Raw genomic sequence first — 19,294 nt, 5'->3', positions numbered from 1 at the left:
TCAGGGAGAAGAATTTTTTATTCAGCGTGACATTACATCACGTCGCTTTATTTGTGACCCATTTACAGGATGTGTGGTTATTTACAGACAGACAAAAAAAACAAAAAAACAACAACATCTAAAAAAGCTAAAGTTTAATATTTAACTATTAGCTAATAAAAAGAGGTGAATAACTGAGTAAAATACGAGGACATTTCAACAGAAGCCCAGAGGTAGAAGATGGTCATCACCGGATCTGAAAAAGATCAGAAAAACAAAGTTACTTGAACAGGGTGAAACATGTCACTAATCAACTGTGCAGTGACGTCTGTTTTTATACGTCCCTGGAAAGTTTTGTGGCAGTTTAATCCACACTTCAGAGGAGTGAAAGGGGCTCTGCAGGCACCCTTGTTTCTACATGTCCTGATGAACTAGGCCAGAACATCCAAAAGTAATGATCCCCATGAGGAGATGATGCCTTCCTGGCTCAAAGCCTGCCAAAAATCACTAAGAACAATAAATCAGCCTCTGGGTTTGACGAAGCTAATAGCTTTAATCACTTCAATTCACTGCAGCCATTAACATGAAAAACGGACAACTTATCCGATTGCAGTAAAAGTGCTTTCCTCAGCTAAGAAATAAAAAAAAATAAAAGGGCTTTACTGAAGATCACAAAGATCTGGTGAAATGTAAGGAAGATCAAAGTTGGAACGTGGGTCTAGTCCCATTTTATGTCTTATATAAGATGGCGGCGCAGAGTCACGCCCAGATTGAGCTTCAGAAATGAAAAGAAAAGAATGATAAGAGGAAAGAGAGAGAGAAATGTCAAAAAGATAATATATGGAGCAAATAGAGAAAAAAATGGAGGAAATCAAGGCTGCGTTGAAAGAAACACTAATGAACCTGGCCAGCGAGATGATGGAAGGAGGAAATCAAAGTGAAAAATAACAATGATCAAAGCAAAAGACAACCAAATTAATGAACTAGAGAGAAGAACGGATGATTTATAGAAACACACGCATGGAGGATGTAATTATCACTGGACTGGCAACGGAGTTATGCTTGAGTTGAGAAGAGACAGGTAGCGGCGCGGCGGAGGCCAGCGGAACCCTCTGAAGGAGCTGCAAACATTGGACCGGCACGTGGCGGACTTCTTTGAGTCGGCGAATGTCTATTCGTAGTGGCCAAGTTTTGTTTTCTCTGTGTAATTATTGATAAGTTATCATGGAAACCTCACATAGCACATATTAAAAGAAAAATCTTTTTGTTAGAAAGGGGGAGGATGTGTTAAATTCAGAACAATGAAAATATTGTACAGTTCACTCATTGTGTCCTATTTTAACTACTGCGGAGAAGTCAGGGGGAACACATATAAGTCAAATATAAATTTATATTTATATTACAGAAGAGAGCTATAAGAATCATACACAAAGTTGGTTATCAAGAACACAGTAGTACATTATTTGTTAAGTCAAGAATGTTTTGAAGACTTATGTTTAAAGTAAAATTTACTAGAAAAAAATACACCACCTTATTTATTTTATATATATATATATATATATATATATATATATATATATATATATATATATATATATATATATATAAAACAAGTAGACATTATTTGTTAAGTTTCAAGAAGGTTGAAGACTAGTTAAAGTTAAAATTTACTAGAAAAAATACACCACCTTATTTATTTTATATATAGATATATAGCTATATATTATCTTATATATAAGCTCGATTATTATATATATATATATATATATATATATATACACACACACACACACACACATATATATATGTGTGTGTGTGCAGTATATATAACTTATTATTAAATGTTTTTTGCCTTGTGCATTGTGTATTTTATTAATGTTGATATTTTCCTTAAAACTGTTTGTTGGTTTACTTGAATATAAATGCTTGCCATGATCGTTTTATTTTGTCTGTAAGCCGCTTAGCAAAGTTATTTTGTTTCTTGACTAGGGGTGGACAAATTAAGATTTTAAGACTTTTCTGCTCTCTTTTGCTCATTGAAAATGCATGACAGAAAATGACTGTTTTTGTGATTTTTGCCATGGAGCAATAAATAAATCTGAATCTGAACCTGAGATCCCGACGTGGACCTGGAAGAGAGCGGGACGGTTCCAGAGGCTGAATGGCTAGAAACCTGGAATTGCTGGTGAGCACTACAGCAGTTACACTGTATAAACGTGTAGTTTTTATATTAAACTACAAGCAAACGTAATGACTGACATGACTAAGGCTGGAAAAAAAAGACAGATAAGGCCTTGCAAAAGTATTCACTCCCACTCAGTTCTTCCACATTTTATCACGTAACCCTAGACTTTCTGGATTTCATTGGAACCTTCTGGAATGGACCAACACGACGTGATGTTCCCCTGTGTGTTCTCTCATCTCAGTATAAATCCAGCCGTTCTGGGAAGCAGTGCTGAGGAGCTCGAGACCACTCTTACTTTGTCTTGAGAAAAAATTTCCTCAGTCTAGTCTCAATTTTAGACCGGCTGTACTTTTTTTTTTTTTTTTTCTCCAGACCCAACAAGACGACAGCTACAGAATCTTTTTTATGTAACTGCAACTTAGTGTGAAACTCCTTCCTGCATTCAACTGCAGCCAATAAAGTTTTCTATTAGAAACCTTTAAACGCTGCTACTTAAGCCCCCGTATGCTGACAATGAAAATGAATGTGAAATATTCTGCGGTGCAAAAATACACCAATATTTTTCTGAAATAAAGAACACCGAGTTCAGTCCTCCACCTCTCCCTGTTGCCTCCATTGTCTCCGCCTGCAGCTAATACTGTCAGTCGACGCTCATATTGATGAATGTGCTCTTCAGAGTTGTCTGGCTTTCCTGTTTAACTTGCCACCAGCTTGTCAGCTTTATTGGACAGGTGGCGTGTAGTAGAACGTCTGCTTGCTTTGCATGCACGCATGGTTTGGTTTCACCTAAACGCTGTGGCGGAGCAGAAAACTGACAAAGTTGGGTGCAGCAGGGCAGCTAGTTAGCCTGAAGTCCTGTCATAGGTTAGCTAGCGAATGTTAGCAGCCTAAAGCAGTTTTACCTTAAACATTCACTGTAACAAATACAGGTTATCAGTGTAATTCCAGGCAGGATATAGGAAATGATCTCTTGGTTAGGTCTTGGTCTTAACTGTGTCTCAGGTGAGGTGGTTCTGCAGGCCTCCAAGGTTTGTCAGATAACATTAGTGAGCAAAAACAATAATTCTTTATTTGTGATTTTACGGTATTACCAAATCGTCTATTTTGAGAAACACAATGTTCTGTCTGCTCATGTCAGCGTGCTTGATGGGTAAAGATACTCGGGGAAGACATTTTAACACTGAATACTCGTTTAGAGTAACAAAGTCTACAATGAAGGTCTCTCTTACTGTGTATTTGTCCCATTTCTTCTCTGGATCGTATGGCTCCCAGCGACTTGCAGGGAAGATGTGCTTGTTCTTCTCATACCAGCTCCTCAGCACCACTTTACCTGCGTGAGACTTTACCCAGACAGAAACACAACAGCATGAGCAATGATCTAAATGAAGCTCAGACTACGTTTTGGTCTTGGACAAGGAGGTCCCCAGGTACTGACATCACAACACAACATTAGCAAAATAAAGCTCCTTGCTCACTAGAGCTAAACAAAGACATTTAGCTGAGAACCATAAAGTTGTCCCTGCAACTTATTGCAACACCAATACCTTATTAAGCAACAAATAAAGGAATAAACACGGCCCTATTCACACGGCCAAAACAGGAAGGTTTTGTTGCGTCTCTACTGTTCGTATACAACACAGCGCACGTTATTTCTGAAAATGACGCGGTTTGAAAACATCCCAGCCTCCAGGATCTGCCTGTATGGGGAAGCCTTGGCACCACCAAGTCATACTGTGCCACATGCACATGATCCGTTTTTAAAATGAAACAGATAAATTAGCATAAACCAACACACTAGAAATGCCATTCTATATAAGCTAATTTTTATGTAGCTTTTCTACAAGAAATTCCAAATAGAATATCACTAATAAAGTTAATTTATTGAACAGAAAAGATTCACACTACTCCTTCACTGAGCCAGCAAGGCCAACCAACACTAGGTTGTCTCACACTTTCCAGCAGAACGGAAACGTAACGTTCTGCTGTTTTGATTGTTCGTCCAATCAAAACAGATCGTCCAGTCTGTTTTGATTGGACGATCCGAGCTTGGGGCCAGAGGATTTGTGCCCCACGGTGATCTACTGAAAGCGTGTTGGGCATGTGGACCATAGACATTATATAAGAGTAGACCCCGCATTGACTGTCGCGTCACAGGAATTACGGCCGCCATCTTGGGGCGGTCTACCTGCTTCCCTATCCTACTGATTCAAGCTGAACACACTAATGATGCCTCAGCACTGGGCGGCGTATTTTTGTTTCAATCAACGGACTATTGACGTCAGGGCTCGAGGGATAACTTTTATACAAGTAAGACGAACCGATATTGTTTATATTTTTGATTAGAATGTGATTTTTCTAATATTATGTAGAGAGATACAGGTCTACAGGTAGATGCTATAAACAGAGTCCAAGTTTTTGTGACTTAGTCTCTCTCTCTCTCTCTCTGTTTTGCAACAGACATACATCCTGTCAGAATACCATTTGTTATAGTTTTAAAGTTTTCAACAACAAAAAATTTGAAAATTTGTTCAATATTCATCGAGTTATAGTCGATTAAAATGGATTAAAATTGATAATGTGTTGACTGCGCCTGGTCAACACATGACACTGAGCTGAGCTGCCGACGGCCCCAAGATGGCGTCCCCAAATCTTGTCAGCGCACAGAGGCAAAAGCGGTCGATGCGGAGTCTACTCTTATATTATGTCTATGATGCGGACTGCAATCTCAGATGTTCGTTATTTAAACAAACGATGTGCCGGCCCCAATATCAAGGTGCCTCAAGAGGACTTGGCCTACTGAACGTGTCAGTTTTCTGGCAGACTTATATGTATAGACACACGTTTAGAACTGAATTTTATTGGTAAAGGACTCTTACAATTGGTAAAGGTCTTTTTTTACAATATTGCTCTATGAAGAACGACCTTGTCCCATTGATTATTGTGAACATAGAGCACAGTGACATCTGGTAGGGCATACCCAACAGGCCCCAAACGCAGAGAGGCCACAGATCATTTCCCAGAAAGAAAGGTTTTATTTTAGCCATAAAACTGGATTAGAACTTTTACTCAGACCAGCTGAAAGGAATTATTACTCTGATTGTTCCAATTGTACCTTCATCTCTTGGGGCTATTACTTTGTTTGCTCAACACCATCAGTATCCTCAGCTCCCATTAACTCTGCAGGAAAAACGCATCTGAGTCACCCTATGGTTCACCAGCCAACACCCTGCGTTTGACAAAAAGAACAGTCTCATCCAGAGAAACTACTGATGTGTTTCTTTTTATGGAAGGCATCCAAATTACATTTTTTTTTAAAAGCACATTTTAAAAAACTGTTTAGATAAAGTTCTCTACAAAAATAATATAAAGAGATACAAACCAATACATAAAACAGATATTATAGCACTCATAAAATAGAACAGGGCCAATACAAAGAGCAAGCCAACTCGCACTGAAAATACAAAAAGAACTGAGACTTTAAAACAGGAAGTAAGGATATCGGTTTCATATTTAAAGGCAATCCGTGTCAGAGTTATGGAGGCACAACTAAAAGCAGCTGGTCGGCTGATCTGAGGGCCTGTCACGGAAAATTGGGCTGGAGTAAATCACTTGCATATGCTGGATTGTTTGGACATCCATGAGACAACATTAGCATCTTCAAATGAATCCCGTGGTGCACCGAGAGCCGATAAAGTTGGACCAGCTAGGCAGGGTGTGTTCGTGTCTGTGTACCAGTTAAAAGACGCGCAGAAACAAGATGGAGACCTGAGAGGGACGCATGACTGACACCAGTAGAACGTGCACTGCAATAGTCTAATCTGCCTAAATATGGCAGCCGTATTTTTCTGATCAAGAGCCGACGTCAGCAGTTCACCAGGGCTTAAATGGCAACTCTTAAACTCATCCCTGAAAGTGAAAAGGTGTTTCTGCATTTTATGTTGCAGTTGGTGTGTTGGACCACTCTATAAATTCATCGTCGTGCATCCTGATGAAGTCTGGGAATTGTTCTGCCGCTAAAGTTTGAGCAGGACGAAAACGTATACAAAGGCTGGATTAATGTTGAAATTCCACATTTAGTCCAGAATCCCATGAGGCTCCTTCCACCTGGTTCCTGTGAGGCAGCTGTGTGGAGAACGAGTTCTTGTACCACACGTCTCCCACGTGCTGCCAGATGTTTGTCTCCAAAGATGAAGCAACAGATGGAACAATGCGCTGCACAGTGCTGCCACCGGCTGTGGGATGGCAGCTCAAACCAACGAAGGACCAAGAGCATGCCTGCTTTCATTTTTAGCATGGCGGTGGCAGCATCATGTTGTGGGGATGCAGGGAAAGAGACACTGTTCAGAAATAACAGGAAGATGGATGGAGGTGTTTAAAGGGCAACCGTGGAAGAGAGTCGGCTACAGGCTTGGTGTGGCCAAACTGCACTGTGCAGAAGCCCAGATGTGAAATGGTGTATAAGCGTAATAACTGGGGCTGTCAGTTTTAACGCCTTAACTTTGTTAGACCATAACGGCAAAAAAAATGTTAACGCGCGTTAATGCTTTTTTTTTCCCCTCCACACCGCTCCCCGGACTGTTTTTTTTAATTATTTTTTTTATGTTACCGTAGGCGCTTTCCCTAGTTCCCAAAACTGCGCTTACTGTTGCCAAGTCAGCTTATTTCATGCGACTTTGGGCTTCTTTTTCTAAAGTCGCTTGTAAATTTCATGAGCTGCGGGTTGCAGGTTTTTTTGGGCTTGTTTCTGAGAGTGAAGTCACTTATTTGGGCTCTAAGATAAGTGACGCTGCCGCACTACAGACACGGTGAGTAAATATCCCTCCGCCTCATAACGCGCTGCAGCGCATCCTCCTCTAGACTGACATAGGAGCCGAGGGAGTAAAGGCAGGAAGAGCAACTCTGTCCGTATTTTCTGCCGTTTACGGTTGTAATAACTGATAACTGCTGAAAGTAGATTACGTGGTGCAGATCACTATGTTGAGCAGAGATTGGTTTCTGAAGGTGATTTTTTTTTTTTTTTTTTAAACACGCTGATAACACTGCAGAAACCCAACCCATAAACTATACTTTAATGTTTAATAATTTGTTGTCTTCTTTTGTCTCTAAAATGTAAAATTAGTATTACTTTATATGTAAATGCTTAATACCATGTCTATCTTTGTTTAAGGAGGCAAAAAATATATATATTTCAGAATGAAATTTTTATTTATTTACACATTTGTTTACACATTGTGTAAACATCTGGGTGTTATGATTAGTGATTTAGCCATTATTGGCCAGAGATTAACATTTTATGGCACCAGGATGTTTTCATTCCAATTCTAAAAAGTGCTTCAAAATAAAAAATAAAAAATTACATATTTTTTGTACAAGCAGGTTTTTTACTAGTGTTATTCATTTCAAAATTGCATAATAAAATGCAAAAATAGGCTTTTACACTTTAAAAAAATGCTATTAATTTGCGATTAATCGCGAGTTAACTATTGAAATTATGCGATTAAAATTTTTAATTGTTTGACAGCACTAGTTATAACTTAATAAAAATTACCTGTGTTGGAAAAGCCTCCTCTGCAAAAACCTCCCCAGTGACATCCATTCCTCTTTTATTTAAGTTCTGAAGCAGGTACTTGTTTCTCATTATTATTATTATTATTATTATTATTATTATTATTATTATTATTATTTCATCTCGTATCAAAATAACCACCAGCTTTCATGAGATAGAAAATATTCTTCACTAACCGATGCCACAAACATGGCTGATCTTTGGGGAAAAGATACAGTAATTTGCACAAATGCAGAAAAATATGAGCATCATTAATGGTTTTTTTAGTAGATGATAATTATCTTTTTAAATGTGGGAAAACTGCAATAGCTCAGAGAGATGTGATTCACCTGGCAGCTGAATTTGAGAAATAAATCAAGGTAACTTGTTTATTACCCTGTAAAGGCTTTGTAAATTCCCATGAGTCTAGCTTTCCACCTGCTGTACACTTTGTAACAGTTTATTTCGGATCCCCCAGCCGTCTGGATTTTCCTCTTCATTTATCTGCCCGTTGAGCATGTGTTCTTCATTTCAGCTCTACTCAGATCCAGTGTGTTTGCTACATTCCTCACCTCATCTTTTTCCACTGTGGCATCGTTCACCAGCCGAATATCATCGTGGACGTCGAAGCTGAACAAAGGGCCTGCCAGGAAAGAAAGAAAACAAAATTTACATAAAGAATTAAGGCCAGAGCGTGGTTACAGAAATATTTTCACCAAGGAAATGTAAAAACAGCAATAAAATAAACTAGTTTCAGGAAATTTCTTTGTTTCAGTGTCAATTAACTGGGAGAGAAAGGAGAAAGAGCCGGTTTAAATTAGTGCTTTATATCGGAAACAGGACCATTAAATTGAAAGCATGATCCTTTTAAAACCTCAGGAGATCACGTCATTAGCCACCATCACAGCCTGGAGATTTCCCACAAACACGTTCCCATTTGGAAAATCTACAGGAATGCGTTGTTATGAACACTTTAGTCTCACCGGCAACTAAACTTTCAGGCCAAAATACTCCCAATGGAGGAGGTTTTGGTGTAAATCGTCTGGATTGGACCAGATGCAATGAGGGAAAGCAGAGTTCCAGAGTTTTTGTAGATGTCTGCCCCCTCTGGCAACAAGTTGAAGCGACACCGGTGTTGTGCACATTACCGACAATCAACGCACAGAACCGCACCGCAACAATATTTACTGACCCTGTAGACGGAAATCTTGAAGTCCTTTTAGTTTAACCTAAGGTTTGGGTAAACAGGAATAAAGCTGCCCAGAGTATTTTAACTTACCAGACTTTCCTCTTGCTTTGGTCACGATGAAGTCGTAAAAACTGTGATGCTAAAGAACAAAAACAACAAGTGATTGAACTAAACATGTGAGTAAAGGTTTAAATCCATCTGTGTGAAATATATCTCCCAACGGGAGACAAAATAAGATTAGCCTTGACTTTGTTTGTTAAAACAAAAGACTGGACTCACATGTGGGATTATAAGATCTTCCTTGATGTACATCAGCTGCTCCACTCCAGCAGACCTGCAGAGACCAAGGGGGAAAAAGTGCCTTTAACTTAAGGACAGACTGAAACATCAGTGCGTCTTCTCTCGTTCTCACCTGAGTGAAGTTGGCCCCCCCACCCTCTTCAAATCAGACGAAATTGGTGTCAAATGTTTGTGCTACGTTTGTGCTGGTTTGTGCAGCAAAAAAATTTATTTGTGCCGCTATCATTTTTTTCCAGGTTAAAATTAAATTATTGTTATTCATAGGTTAGCAACTTATAATTTGTATGAAATTCACATTTTCAGCATGAACAGATGTTTACTGACCTTTGATGACCTCTACAACCTATTAATATCATTAAAATGATAGTAGTGCTGAGTACTTGACATGAGGCAGTTTATGACCTCCCTGTCTCCCCATAAACTTTTTAGAACTTTCACCTCTCATGCAGCCCAGGGCCGTTTCTCAATTCACGAGAACGCGAGTCCGTACTCGCGTTCTCGTCAAGTCTGTTCTCGGTAAGAACACAGGAAGATCGGACTTGACGAGAACGCGAGCTCGCAGCACGTATTGTGTATTGGAACAGAAGCGTACTCGTGACGTCATCACACCAGCAGCTCTTGAGCATTTCTTTAACGTTCAAAACTATTTATACACTACACCATCATATCTTATTGAAAACGTTTTTTATTTAAATTAATTTCTAAAAAGTATAAAAAATATCTAAAATAATTACAGAACTGTGGGTATAAAACCAGCAATAGCGTGAATTTCTTTGTGGGGAGTTGTAATTGTAGTTGCAGAGGCGATTGAATCTTCTTCAAAAATCAGCACTTTGTAGAAGCAAAATGAGCAATACCAGCAATATTGCTGTTGCTTCGGTTGTTGGTCAGCTTTATCAGCAGGCTGAAGAGGAGGTGGCGCAATTAAGGAGGCAAATCTGAGCAAGGAGAAGATTGATGCGGCAGAGGAGGCTCAGAAGGCAGGCTTTGCTCACCCATCTATTGCCAACTGGTAGGCATTTTAAGATTGACAGCCTATTTCCTACTTTTATCTTTAAAAAACAAAACCATTGATGATGATATTAAAAACGTGATCAGGTTGAAATTGTGACTATTTTTCCTATATTAATAAAAATGAAGACCCAGTTTTAACATTAATAACAGTAGGGTTAAGCTACTTTATTGCACCTACTGACCTTCACAGCATTGATCATTAAGAAAGGGGAAAAAAACATATTTTTATGTCTGTCCACCTTTACAGTGATTAAGCTATAAATTATGTGCACTTAGTTCAGCTCATTTTTTCAGTGAAATAGTAAAAATACCAGAGAAGGGTAGCCATTTGTTACATTTACTATACATTTTACCTTTTCTTTCTTGAGAACTATAATTTCTGCATGTTTAACAGGTATAGTTTTATGCATAGAAAAGGTGACAAAAACAATTATGGTAACATTTGGCATTTTTTATTTACAGGAAGAAACAGAAACAAAATATGTGAGGATAAACACCTCTGTGCCAATCCTCCAAATATTTTTTAATGAAGGGGACCTGCAACCAGCCTTCAGGCTAAACAGGGCCACCATCGTCCTCCTCCTTCAGCTGCTGCCCATCCAGAAGGTCCATGGATGGCCACAGGAGATAGAGGTGCTGGTGACCCTCTGCTGGCTGGCCTGCGGTGCATCCTATAGGGATAACAGCTTGCCAGTAAGATCTCTTACCTTTTTGTCCCTAAATAGAGCCAACAATGACACACAATTGATACATAGATTATATTAATTGGATAGAAGATTAAGACATATCAGCATATTACCTAAATTACAAGTTAATTTTATATTTGGTACAGGTCAAGTGGAGGCACGCTACAACAGGCACCACGCCAAGGCTGATTAACATCACTGAGCGTGTCTTTGGTGGTCTGAAGACACGGTGGCGTTCCATCTTCTTTAGGGTGCTGGAGGTCTGCCCGACGTTTGCCCCAAAAGTAATCGCCGCCTGCTGCATCCTCCACCATATTAGTATAGAGGCAGGGGACCAGCTAGACGTGGAGGATGAGGAGGTTGATCCAGAGGAGGATGACCATCCGGCGGCTGAAGACAGGGAGCTGCTCCAGCTGGCTGCATGTTTAAGTGAACATGACTACATCTAACCTAATGTAGATCAGTTGGAGTCATGTTCACATGCTGAAGCTTTTCATTTGTTCACCACCTGTAAAAATACATAAAATAATGAGTAAATTAATTTCCATTCCAACTATTTTTAATTGTAAGTTTATAGGCGTTGTCTATTTGTAAAAGATCTTAATAGGAGTTATTTCTTTGTTATAAACCATGTTAGTAACTGTTAATAATTTGTTGAATATATTACACATTCATTCTGTTCCAAAGATAAAACATTTGTATAAAATAAATGTCTGTTATTTTCATATACTATTATTACTATTGTTTTCTTTCCTTCTTTCTCCTCTCAATTATTTGTGTCCTGACTCAGAAGAAACTCACTTAGATAGGAAAAACATTTATAGAATTTATTTATTTATTTATTTTATATGCTGCTGTCGTCCTAGGGAGACATTTACAATTTATTCCAGCAAGTATTGAGTTAATAAAGCAACACACGTCAGTCAGATAAACACAAAACAAATAAATCATAACCAGCGGTATTATGCACACTACTTTTTTTTTTTTTTAATTATGCACTAACTCTGTAAAAAGGCCACATAGAGAAAACTTAAAAGTATAATGTTCTCGCCTCAAACGATCTTAAAACGTACTTTTGAACAACAACAGCAGCAGAAAAGGGAATTTTTAACTTACCGCTGTGAGCTCTGTTTGCGCTGTCTCGAATCAAGCTGCGGCCGCGGTGCATTCTGGGCAAGCGGACTGTCTGAAGAACGCACAAGTCTGCTCTGATGCATGCTCGATAAAGAGGGCGGGCGAGAACAACATCCGGGGAATTCGGCACGTTCTCGGTTTGGCGTTCTCGGCAATTGGAACAGTGCTCGGGCTGAGGCTGATGACGTGTCAAGAGCACACGAGAACGCTTAAGAACGCATATTGAGAAACAGCCCAGCTCTCACTCCACCTCCTCGTTAGTTCCAACTGCCATTTCTAATTATCCAGGACTCAGTACACCTGCCAACACCTCTACTTAAACCTCCCTCGGTCTGCTCTTCCCCGCCGGTCAAAATCAGAATTCAAACTGCTGAAAGTACTGTAAATATAAGAATATTACATACTGTTCAATAAATGATAAGCTTTTTAATTAAGAGTCATTTTCATTTTACGGTCCTTTTATGGGGGCAGCCACCTTGGTGAAGAACAGTACTGCCTCCTCTCAGTTTGTGACGTCAGGTCGCGGTATCGGCTGCCGAGCAAGTCCCAATGCCCTGTCTGTCCCCTTGTAAGTAAATATCCATTTTCATGCCAAACTATTTTTTAACCCCTTATACAAAGATAGACATGGTATTAAGCATTTAAATTTAAATTAATACTAATTTTACATTTTAGAGGCATAAAAAGACAACAAATAAGCATTAAATACGGTTTAGGGGTTGTGTTCTGCAATGTTATCAGGGAGTAAAAACTAATCTTTAGAACCAATCTCTGCTCAAAATGGTGATCTGCACCACATAATCTACTTTCAGCAGTTATCATCTGGTATTGCAACCGTAAACTGCAGAAAATACGGCCAGATCGGCTCTTTCTGAGTTCACTCTGCTCCTGTCAGGATGAGCTGCAGTGCGTTATGAGGCGGAGGGATATTTCAACGTCACTTAGTTTAGAGCCAAAACAAGCAACTTAATTTTCAGAAACAGGCCCAAAAAAAAACTGTAACCCGCAACTCATGAAATTTACAAGCGACTGTAAAAAAAAAGTAGAACAAAGTCACATAAAATAGGAGGGCTTCACAACAGTGAGCATCCTTTCAGAGTGTGTCGTATCACTCCGCCGGGTAAACAAATGTACCGGCAAATTCTACATTACGCTCTCATGTCATCTTGAAGACATTCGTCTTTGAAATGTTGGCTACAGATGACGTTTTTTCTCTGGCCAGAAGCACGATGGCAAATCCTCCCTCTTCAAGTAGGCAATCCAACAGAAGAGCCCGTAGTGGATCATGAATTGGAAAGGTGAAAAAACTAATCTTTTTTCCACTTTTACCCAAAGTATTGGAACATCCGACTGCCATGCAAGTGAGCATTGTTGCTTCAACAATTGCTCTCGCGAATTTCAATGGTGAAGTCCTCTGGAAATCCAAAATAATTGTTGTTGATCGCAGCTGTGTAGAACGGCTGCGATCAACAACAGCTCCTATTAAATTAGCTTGTAAAGCGCAGTGCCTCACCGCACAAAGACTTCACAGGATGTGATGTCAGGCGGCCATTATTGCCCATATACAGTGATTGAGATAACAATTTATGCTTTTATTTTCTTATTGATTAACCCTAAATTCATTAAATCATCACGAACGTTTAATTTTAGGTATAGCTAATGATCCCCTGATTTTTCCTCGTTGACCGAACTTCTCCTTTAAAATGAAAGCGGCACAAACAAAAATTTTTGCTGTACAAACCAGCACAAACAGAGTCGAGTTGATTGACACCAATTTCGTCTGATTTGAAGAAGGTGGGGGGGGGGGGGGGGGGGGGCTGGTTGACCTTTGACGACCTCTAAAAACATTTGTTTATACCTTTAAAATGATAGCGGCACAAACGAAAATTTTTTGCTGCACAAACGTAGCACAGACGGTTGGCACCAATTTTGTCTGATTTGAAGAGGGTGGGGGGGCCAACTTCACTCAGGTCTCATTCTCAGTGTTTAAAAGCAGAGGGACGACAAGAAGAAACAAAAGCAGCATGAAATCTGTGTTCCACTTCAGATTCAGATTTGATTGGGTAATTCACAGGAAAAGACAACGGAGTGATACAGAGCTATAAAAAAAGGAACTTTTTATTTGAAGAACGAATTAACCTTAAAGTGGAGATTTTTTAATATAGTCTGAATTAATCTGCTCCTATAGTGAGGCTTAAGAAGGCAAAATTTATTTTTATTATTCGTTTTCGGTGAGGACACCATGCAGCAGACAGATCTAATGCAACATGTTGCATTAGCTCTGATGGAGAGAGGACTTCTTCTTTTAACCACGTAGGTGGGAAGCAGCAGCAGAGGCTTTTCATATTTAAGAAAAGGGAACAGCCGTGTTTCAGCTGCAGACAGCTCAGAATCCCTCCGAGATGATTGGAGCAAAGATGAATAATGTTGTGCAGAGCTGCTGTTCCCTGGGGAACAAAGTGAGACACAGGACAACACGCCTGCTGGAAAACGAGGTGCCACGCCTCGCTTCCACTGCACATCGGCCTGTAATCACCGTTTAGGAACGTTTGCAATATAAGATAATATTGGTAAATGTTGCATTTTGCAATAAATGTCTTAAAGTGTTAATGTCTTTTTGCTTTAGGATCCTAGCAAACCTGGACCCCAGGTAACGAGTAGTCTATCCAGCTACTAAAAAAACCAAAAACATTCACGTTTCCATGTCAAACAACGTGTTAATGAAAACAATAAATATATTAAACATAAACAACGTGTTAATGAAAAGGTTGCTGCTGTCCGACTCGTCATGTTTTGGCAAAGAAAGAACTCGGCTTTAGTTTCTTTCCCTCGTTTATAGGTTTTACAGTGCTAAGAGATAAGTTTAACAGTTACTGCTCTCCAGGCGTTTCTTTGTCATCGGTGTTATATCCACATTGCCATAACACCGATGAATTTGCGATATTTATCGTGCAGCCCTTACCATCATTACAAGGGCTGGGTAAAAACACGGATTCATCAATACACTGCAATACATTTTTCCCCCGATCCAACATGCCAAACATTCCCACAATCCTCTAAATGTACAGGTTCCCTTGGCCACTGGGTTGATGAGCGACAGTTTCCAGTGATTGGCGTTTCATGGGCAGGACGACGCACATGTAAGACGTAATTATTTTACTGCAGTGTTACCACAGTGGCAGAATCCCTTTGCTATGATCCCAGTATCTGAACATAAAGGCACGAACGGCAAATAATCTCTTCCAGCTCCGTCAGAACACAGTTTATATGGTAAAAACTGGGCGTTAAACCCGAACGGGAAAAACTGTTTCCGATAAACACGAATTCTGGGAACTCTTCCACTAATGGAGGCTACAAAAACAGGATGGTATTTGTAATTCTGATCTCTGCTCTAACAAACATTTCCCATTTGAAACAAGAGCATGATGTTTATCCCCTGTGAAACATTTCTGAAGTTAGATCATTTGTCTCGTAGGCCAACATGCATCATATATCAGGCTTTAATTACTTGCAGAGTACTTTGTGGTCTGACCGTCCTGAAAAGCAACCTCCCTGAAGTAGACGGGATGCTGCTTTTCAACTTCATGGAACAAAATGGCGGCTGCTTCACCGCCCGGCTGCAGAAACCACAGAGGATGAGTCTTTAAGCCAAGCTTAACCCGCAGGACTTCAGGTGGCAGGTTTCTCTTAAATAACCCACAAACTAAGAACTAATCGCAGCCGCATGTCTCTGGAACCGCCACCCTGAAGATCTGAGGCTGGCCGACTTAAACGGAGACGTGGGCTTTAAAATGGAGGGCTAATTGTCTTCCTGGTATCAGTACCACAATCCCCAAGGACTGTCTGGATGCAGCATTTGGTAGTTTAGAATATTTCAAGACATTTGTTCATTTTCTGCATGCAAATGAAATATTTGCCCATCTGGCTGGACTTTCCCAGATTTCACTCGGCAAAATGTTTAAGCTCCCAGAAGGTGGCATGGAAGCTGCTATACAGGAAAATGAGACAAGTGACAATCATTTAGATTTATCACCACTTTTGCAATATCCAAGAGGTCTATTGCAATTATTTGGTTTCTTAAAATAATTCCACCCTATTTTAAACTTGCTTTTATTTCACTAGAAGTGCTGAATCAGATTTTTTAGGTTTAATCCCTTCATTTAGATTTTTGCGTTATTCACTGTGATCACTAAAAAAAAAAGAAAATCACTATATTAATTTATGTAAACATCAAATGACGATGTGCCCTTTAACACATCCGTTAAATAGATTGTTTTCTGTCTGAACTCACCGGAGCTCACTGAAGTCCTTCCTGAGGACCTCCAGGGCTTTCTGCAGGAAGTTCTGGATGGTGTTGCCCTTCTTCATCTGCAGCACAAACACACACAGCATTAATAAATAAACAAATGAGCAAATCACTGCATTGATGTCTTGTTTATGCTTGTATTTTAGCACGTTTTGCTGTTCTCCTGCAACCACCTTCCTAATAATCCCGCCTACTGTGGAGCTGATTCGGACGTTTTTCAGCTTATTGCTGACGCGCCGACCGTCAGCAACAAGCCTATTCTAGAGTAGAGATGTCATGTTATTTTTAACAATTTTAATAACACATAGATGCTCGGAAAAAACTGCCTAGCTAATGGCCGACGTTCCCTTAGAGAACGAAGACGACGCGCACACATGTGGTTCCCCATGATCAGAGCCTTCTGACCTGTAAAAAAAATCTATTTTGTCATTTTCTCTCTGTTCTCAACTGTTCTGAGGTTGCTGTTTAGCAAAATGTGCCACAACATTTCTCTCAGTGAACGTATTTTCCCAGAAACTCCTCGTTTACTCTAAATTCTGTCACAGCAAGTAGACCAAATAAGTGATGTAAATTAACAGCAAGGTCCATAGAGATCTCTGTAGCGAACTGACTTCCAACTCAGACTTCCTGTTTACTCGCTTTAGAAGCAGCAAACTGAGGGAAGACGGGGCTTAGGTCAACGTCACAGTCCCGTTTTGTAAAGACGTAACATGTGATTATTATAATCTGTTTACGGTCTAAAACTGAATTCAATTCACTTCAAAGGTAGTTGGTAACATTCATGGATCACGGTGTACCCTTTCCCACATTTGTGCCTTGGGACAATTACAGATTTTCCTTTGACTTCAGGCCTGCTTTATGCTACGACTAACAACTGTGACACCACATGTATGCCGGCCCTTCCAGATCTGGTTCATTAAATGAATTCAGACGCATTTCAATGGAGCTTTAGGAACATCTTAAGGGGAATCAGTGAAAACAAAGCAGCGTTAAGCCACATGGCAAAAATTAATACTTATTCACGTACGGTAAATACTTATGTACCTAAAAAAATAGAACTAATCAAATCATGTATTATCCTTGCATAAATCGTTTAAAGTTATATGTTAAACTTGCCAGGAGAACCTAAAGGAATGTTTATTTTTTTTATTTCATGGTTCTCCTACTGAGGTGTTCAAACGGTCCCTGTGGCTCATGTACAGACGGAAAGCCATAAAGCCTGCTGCGTGAAACAGCTGCAAAAATGGTATTAAAAATATAACGCCATCAATGCAGGACGTTTTTAAAAAAAAAAAAATGTTTTATCCGTTTTGAAAAAGGGCTGTAAAATAAAGTGAAGCGCTGTAAATCCTTTCCAAGTAGAAGTTTTTAAAAAAAGTGCTGCTGCTTTCCACTGCCTTTTCCTTCGACCCTCCAACTTGTTGTTTTTACCTTGGTAGTCTTTGAAAAGAACGAATAACGGCCCCAGAAAGATACCGACAATCATCCGGGAGTTTACCTTGACAGTTTTCCGATGGCCTGAGCCGTCCCAGTAGCTGAAGGTAATTTCAATCTCCTCATCTGCAGACAAAGGTTTAGATCATCAGAAAATTCTGAGGACAAGCGGAAGGGACACACACATACATAGTTTAAAAAAAAAAAAAAAAAAAAAAAAAAAAAAAAAAGTCTTTCACTAACTCTTGATCTTCTCCTGCTTCAGCTCCCACTCCTGTCTCAGCTCCTCTCGGAGGCGGTTTTCCTCTTCCTAAGAGACAAAAGAAAAGCGGCAAAATTTAACGTAGTTAAAAATTTTATTAGACCGCATTACAGTAACAGGTCATAAAGCATGGTAGCTTTACCACAGATCATCCATACTAACACACTTATAGTTCCTTCACTTTCAAAATTTGTATTAAATTCATCTTCATAGAAAGTGTGAAAGTGTGTGGGAGCCCTCCTTAACTCAGAGTGGAAGCTCTTGAATCTAAATCGATCATAAATAAGACACAGAGAACCCCATAGAGTCTTTTTGTTTTTTTGACCGGCTAGTGGACGAGGGGATGTTAAAAATTATGAAAAATTTAAATCCTTCAGTATATGTCCTTTTTCAATGTGCAAACTACGTTCTGATGATAATTGTTGCTGTTTGGTTTACGCTACCCATTATTTGTATTAGGGTTGGACGATAATTTAATAACATTATATATCTATCAATAGTCATATATTGATGATAAAAAAAGGATCAATAAAAAGTTCAACAGAATAACAGTCTTCCTTCCTTTTGCATTCTAGCCTATCATGTAGATTAATACTACAGTCATTACATCCTCCCAACCAATCACAGACGCTGACCCAGGAACCTCCGTCACCAAGCTCCGCCCCTTTAAAGAGTTCAGAGAGCATCCATTCCATTTTAAAAACTTCCAGTTTTGGTGGAAAATTTGTTTGTTCTGTATCTAAAAAAAGGGTTGCTAAGCAACAGCATAAAATGGCCAGGGCTACACTAAAAATATGTTGATAATTATCAATATTGATCGAGATGACTTCTATTTTATTTATATGTTTTTTTCTATATCGTCCAGCCCTAATTTGTAATTCTGAAGGATGTAATAAACACAAAATTGAAAAAACACAAGCAGCTGTGCTCTGAATGGGAATCAAACTGGATCTTAGTGAGCGAAACACTTAAAGAGAAACTAGGCCTTCAAACAGAGCTGACCTCTCGGTCTCGATCTGGAAGGAAACTCGTGTCCACGTCTGGATTTTTGCCCAATTTTTTCTTCTTAACTGGAACACCTGTGGAAAACATAAAATAGGATTTGACATGTTTTTATCTTGTGTCTTTTTATAGAAAGAGGACTTCATGCTTATAACCAGTAGATGTCCACTATATTGCCAAAAGTACTTGCTCATTTCTCTTCATACACACACACACAGCATCCCATTCTCATTACTGTGTATGTCACACCCAGTGTGA

General features: G+C 39.4%; 1 protein-coding gene across 1 annotated transcript in view; it reads right to left on the bottom strand.

Annotated features, from left to right (window-relative positions):
- Window positions 1–19,294, bottom strand: part of fam50a (family with sequence similarity 50 member A) — a 34,420-nt gene continuing 15,126 nt past the window's right edge. The window contains exons 5-13 of the mRNA XM_036151336.1: window positions 19,037–19,113; window positions 18,016–18,082; window positions 17,837–17,898; window positions 16,324–16,400; window positions 9,178–9,232; window positions 8,989–9,037; window positions 8,282–8,352; window positions 3,394–3,504; window positions 1–235 (exon numbers count right to left, since the gene is read on the bottom strand). Coding sequence (XP_036007229.1) covers window positions 227–235; window positions 3,394–3,504; window positions 8,282–8,352; window positions 8,989–9,037; window positions 9,178–9,232; window positions 16,324–16,400; window positions 17,837–17,898; window positions 18,016–18,082; window positions 19,037–19,113 — 578 coding nt within the window. The 3' untranslated portion in view covers window positions 1–226. The remainder of the gene's footprint in view (window positions 236–3,393; window positions 3,505–8,281; window positions 8,353–8,988; window positions 9,038–9,177; window positions 9,233–16,323; window positions 16,401–17,836; window positions 17,899–18,015; window positions 18,083–19,036; window positions 19,114–19,294) is intronic.

Source organism: Fundulus heteroclitus, chromosome 1 (assembly GCF_011125445.2).
Source record: "Fundulus heteroclitus isolate FHET01 chromosome 1, MU-UCD_Fhet_4.1, whole genome shotgun sequence".
NCBI lineage: Eukaryota > Metazoa > Chordata > Actinopteri > Cyprinodontiformes > Fundulidae > Fundulus > Fundulus heteroclitus.
The sequence above is the reverse complement of the archived record's forward strand: the minus strand, read 5'-3'. Positions and strand labels throughout refer to the sequence as shown.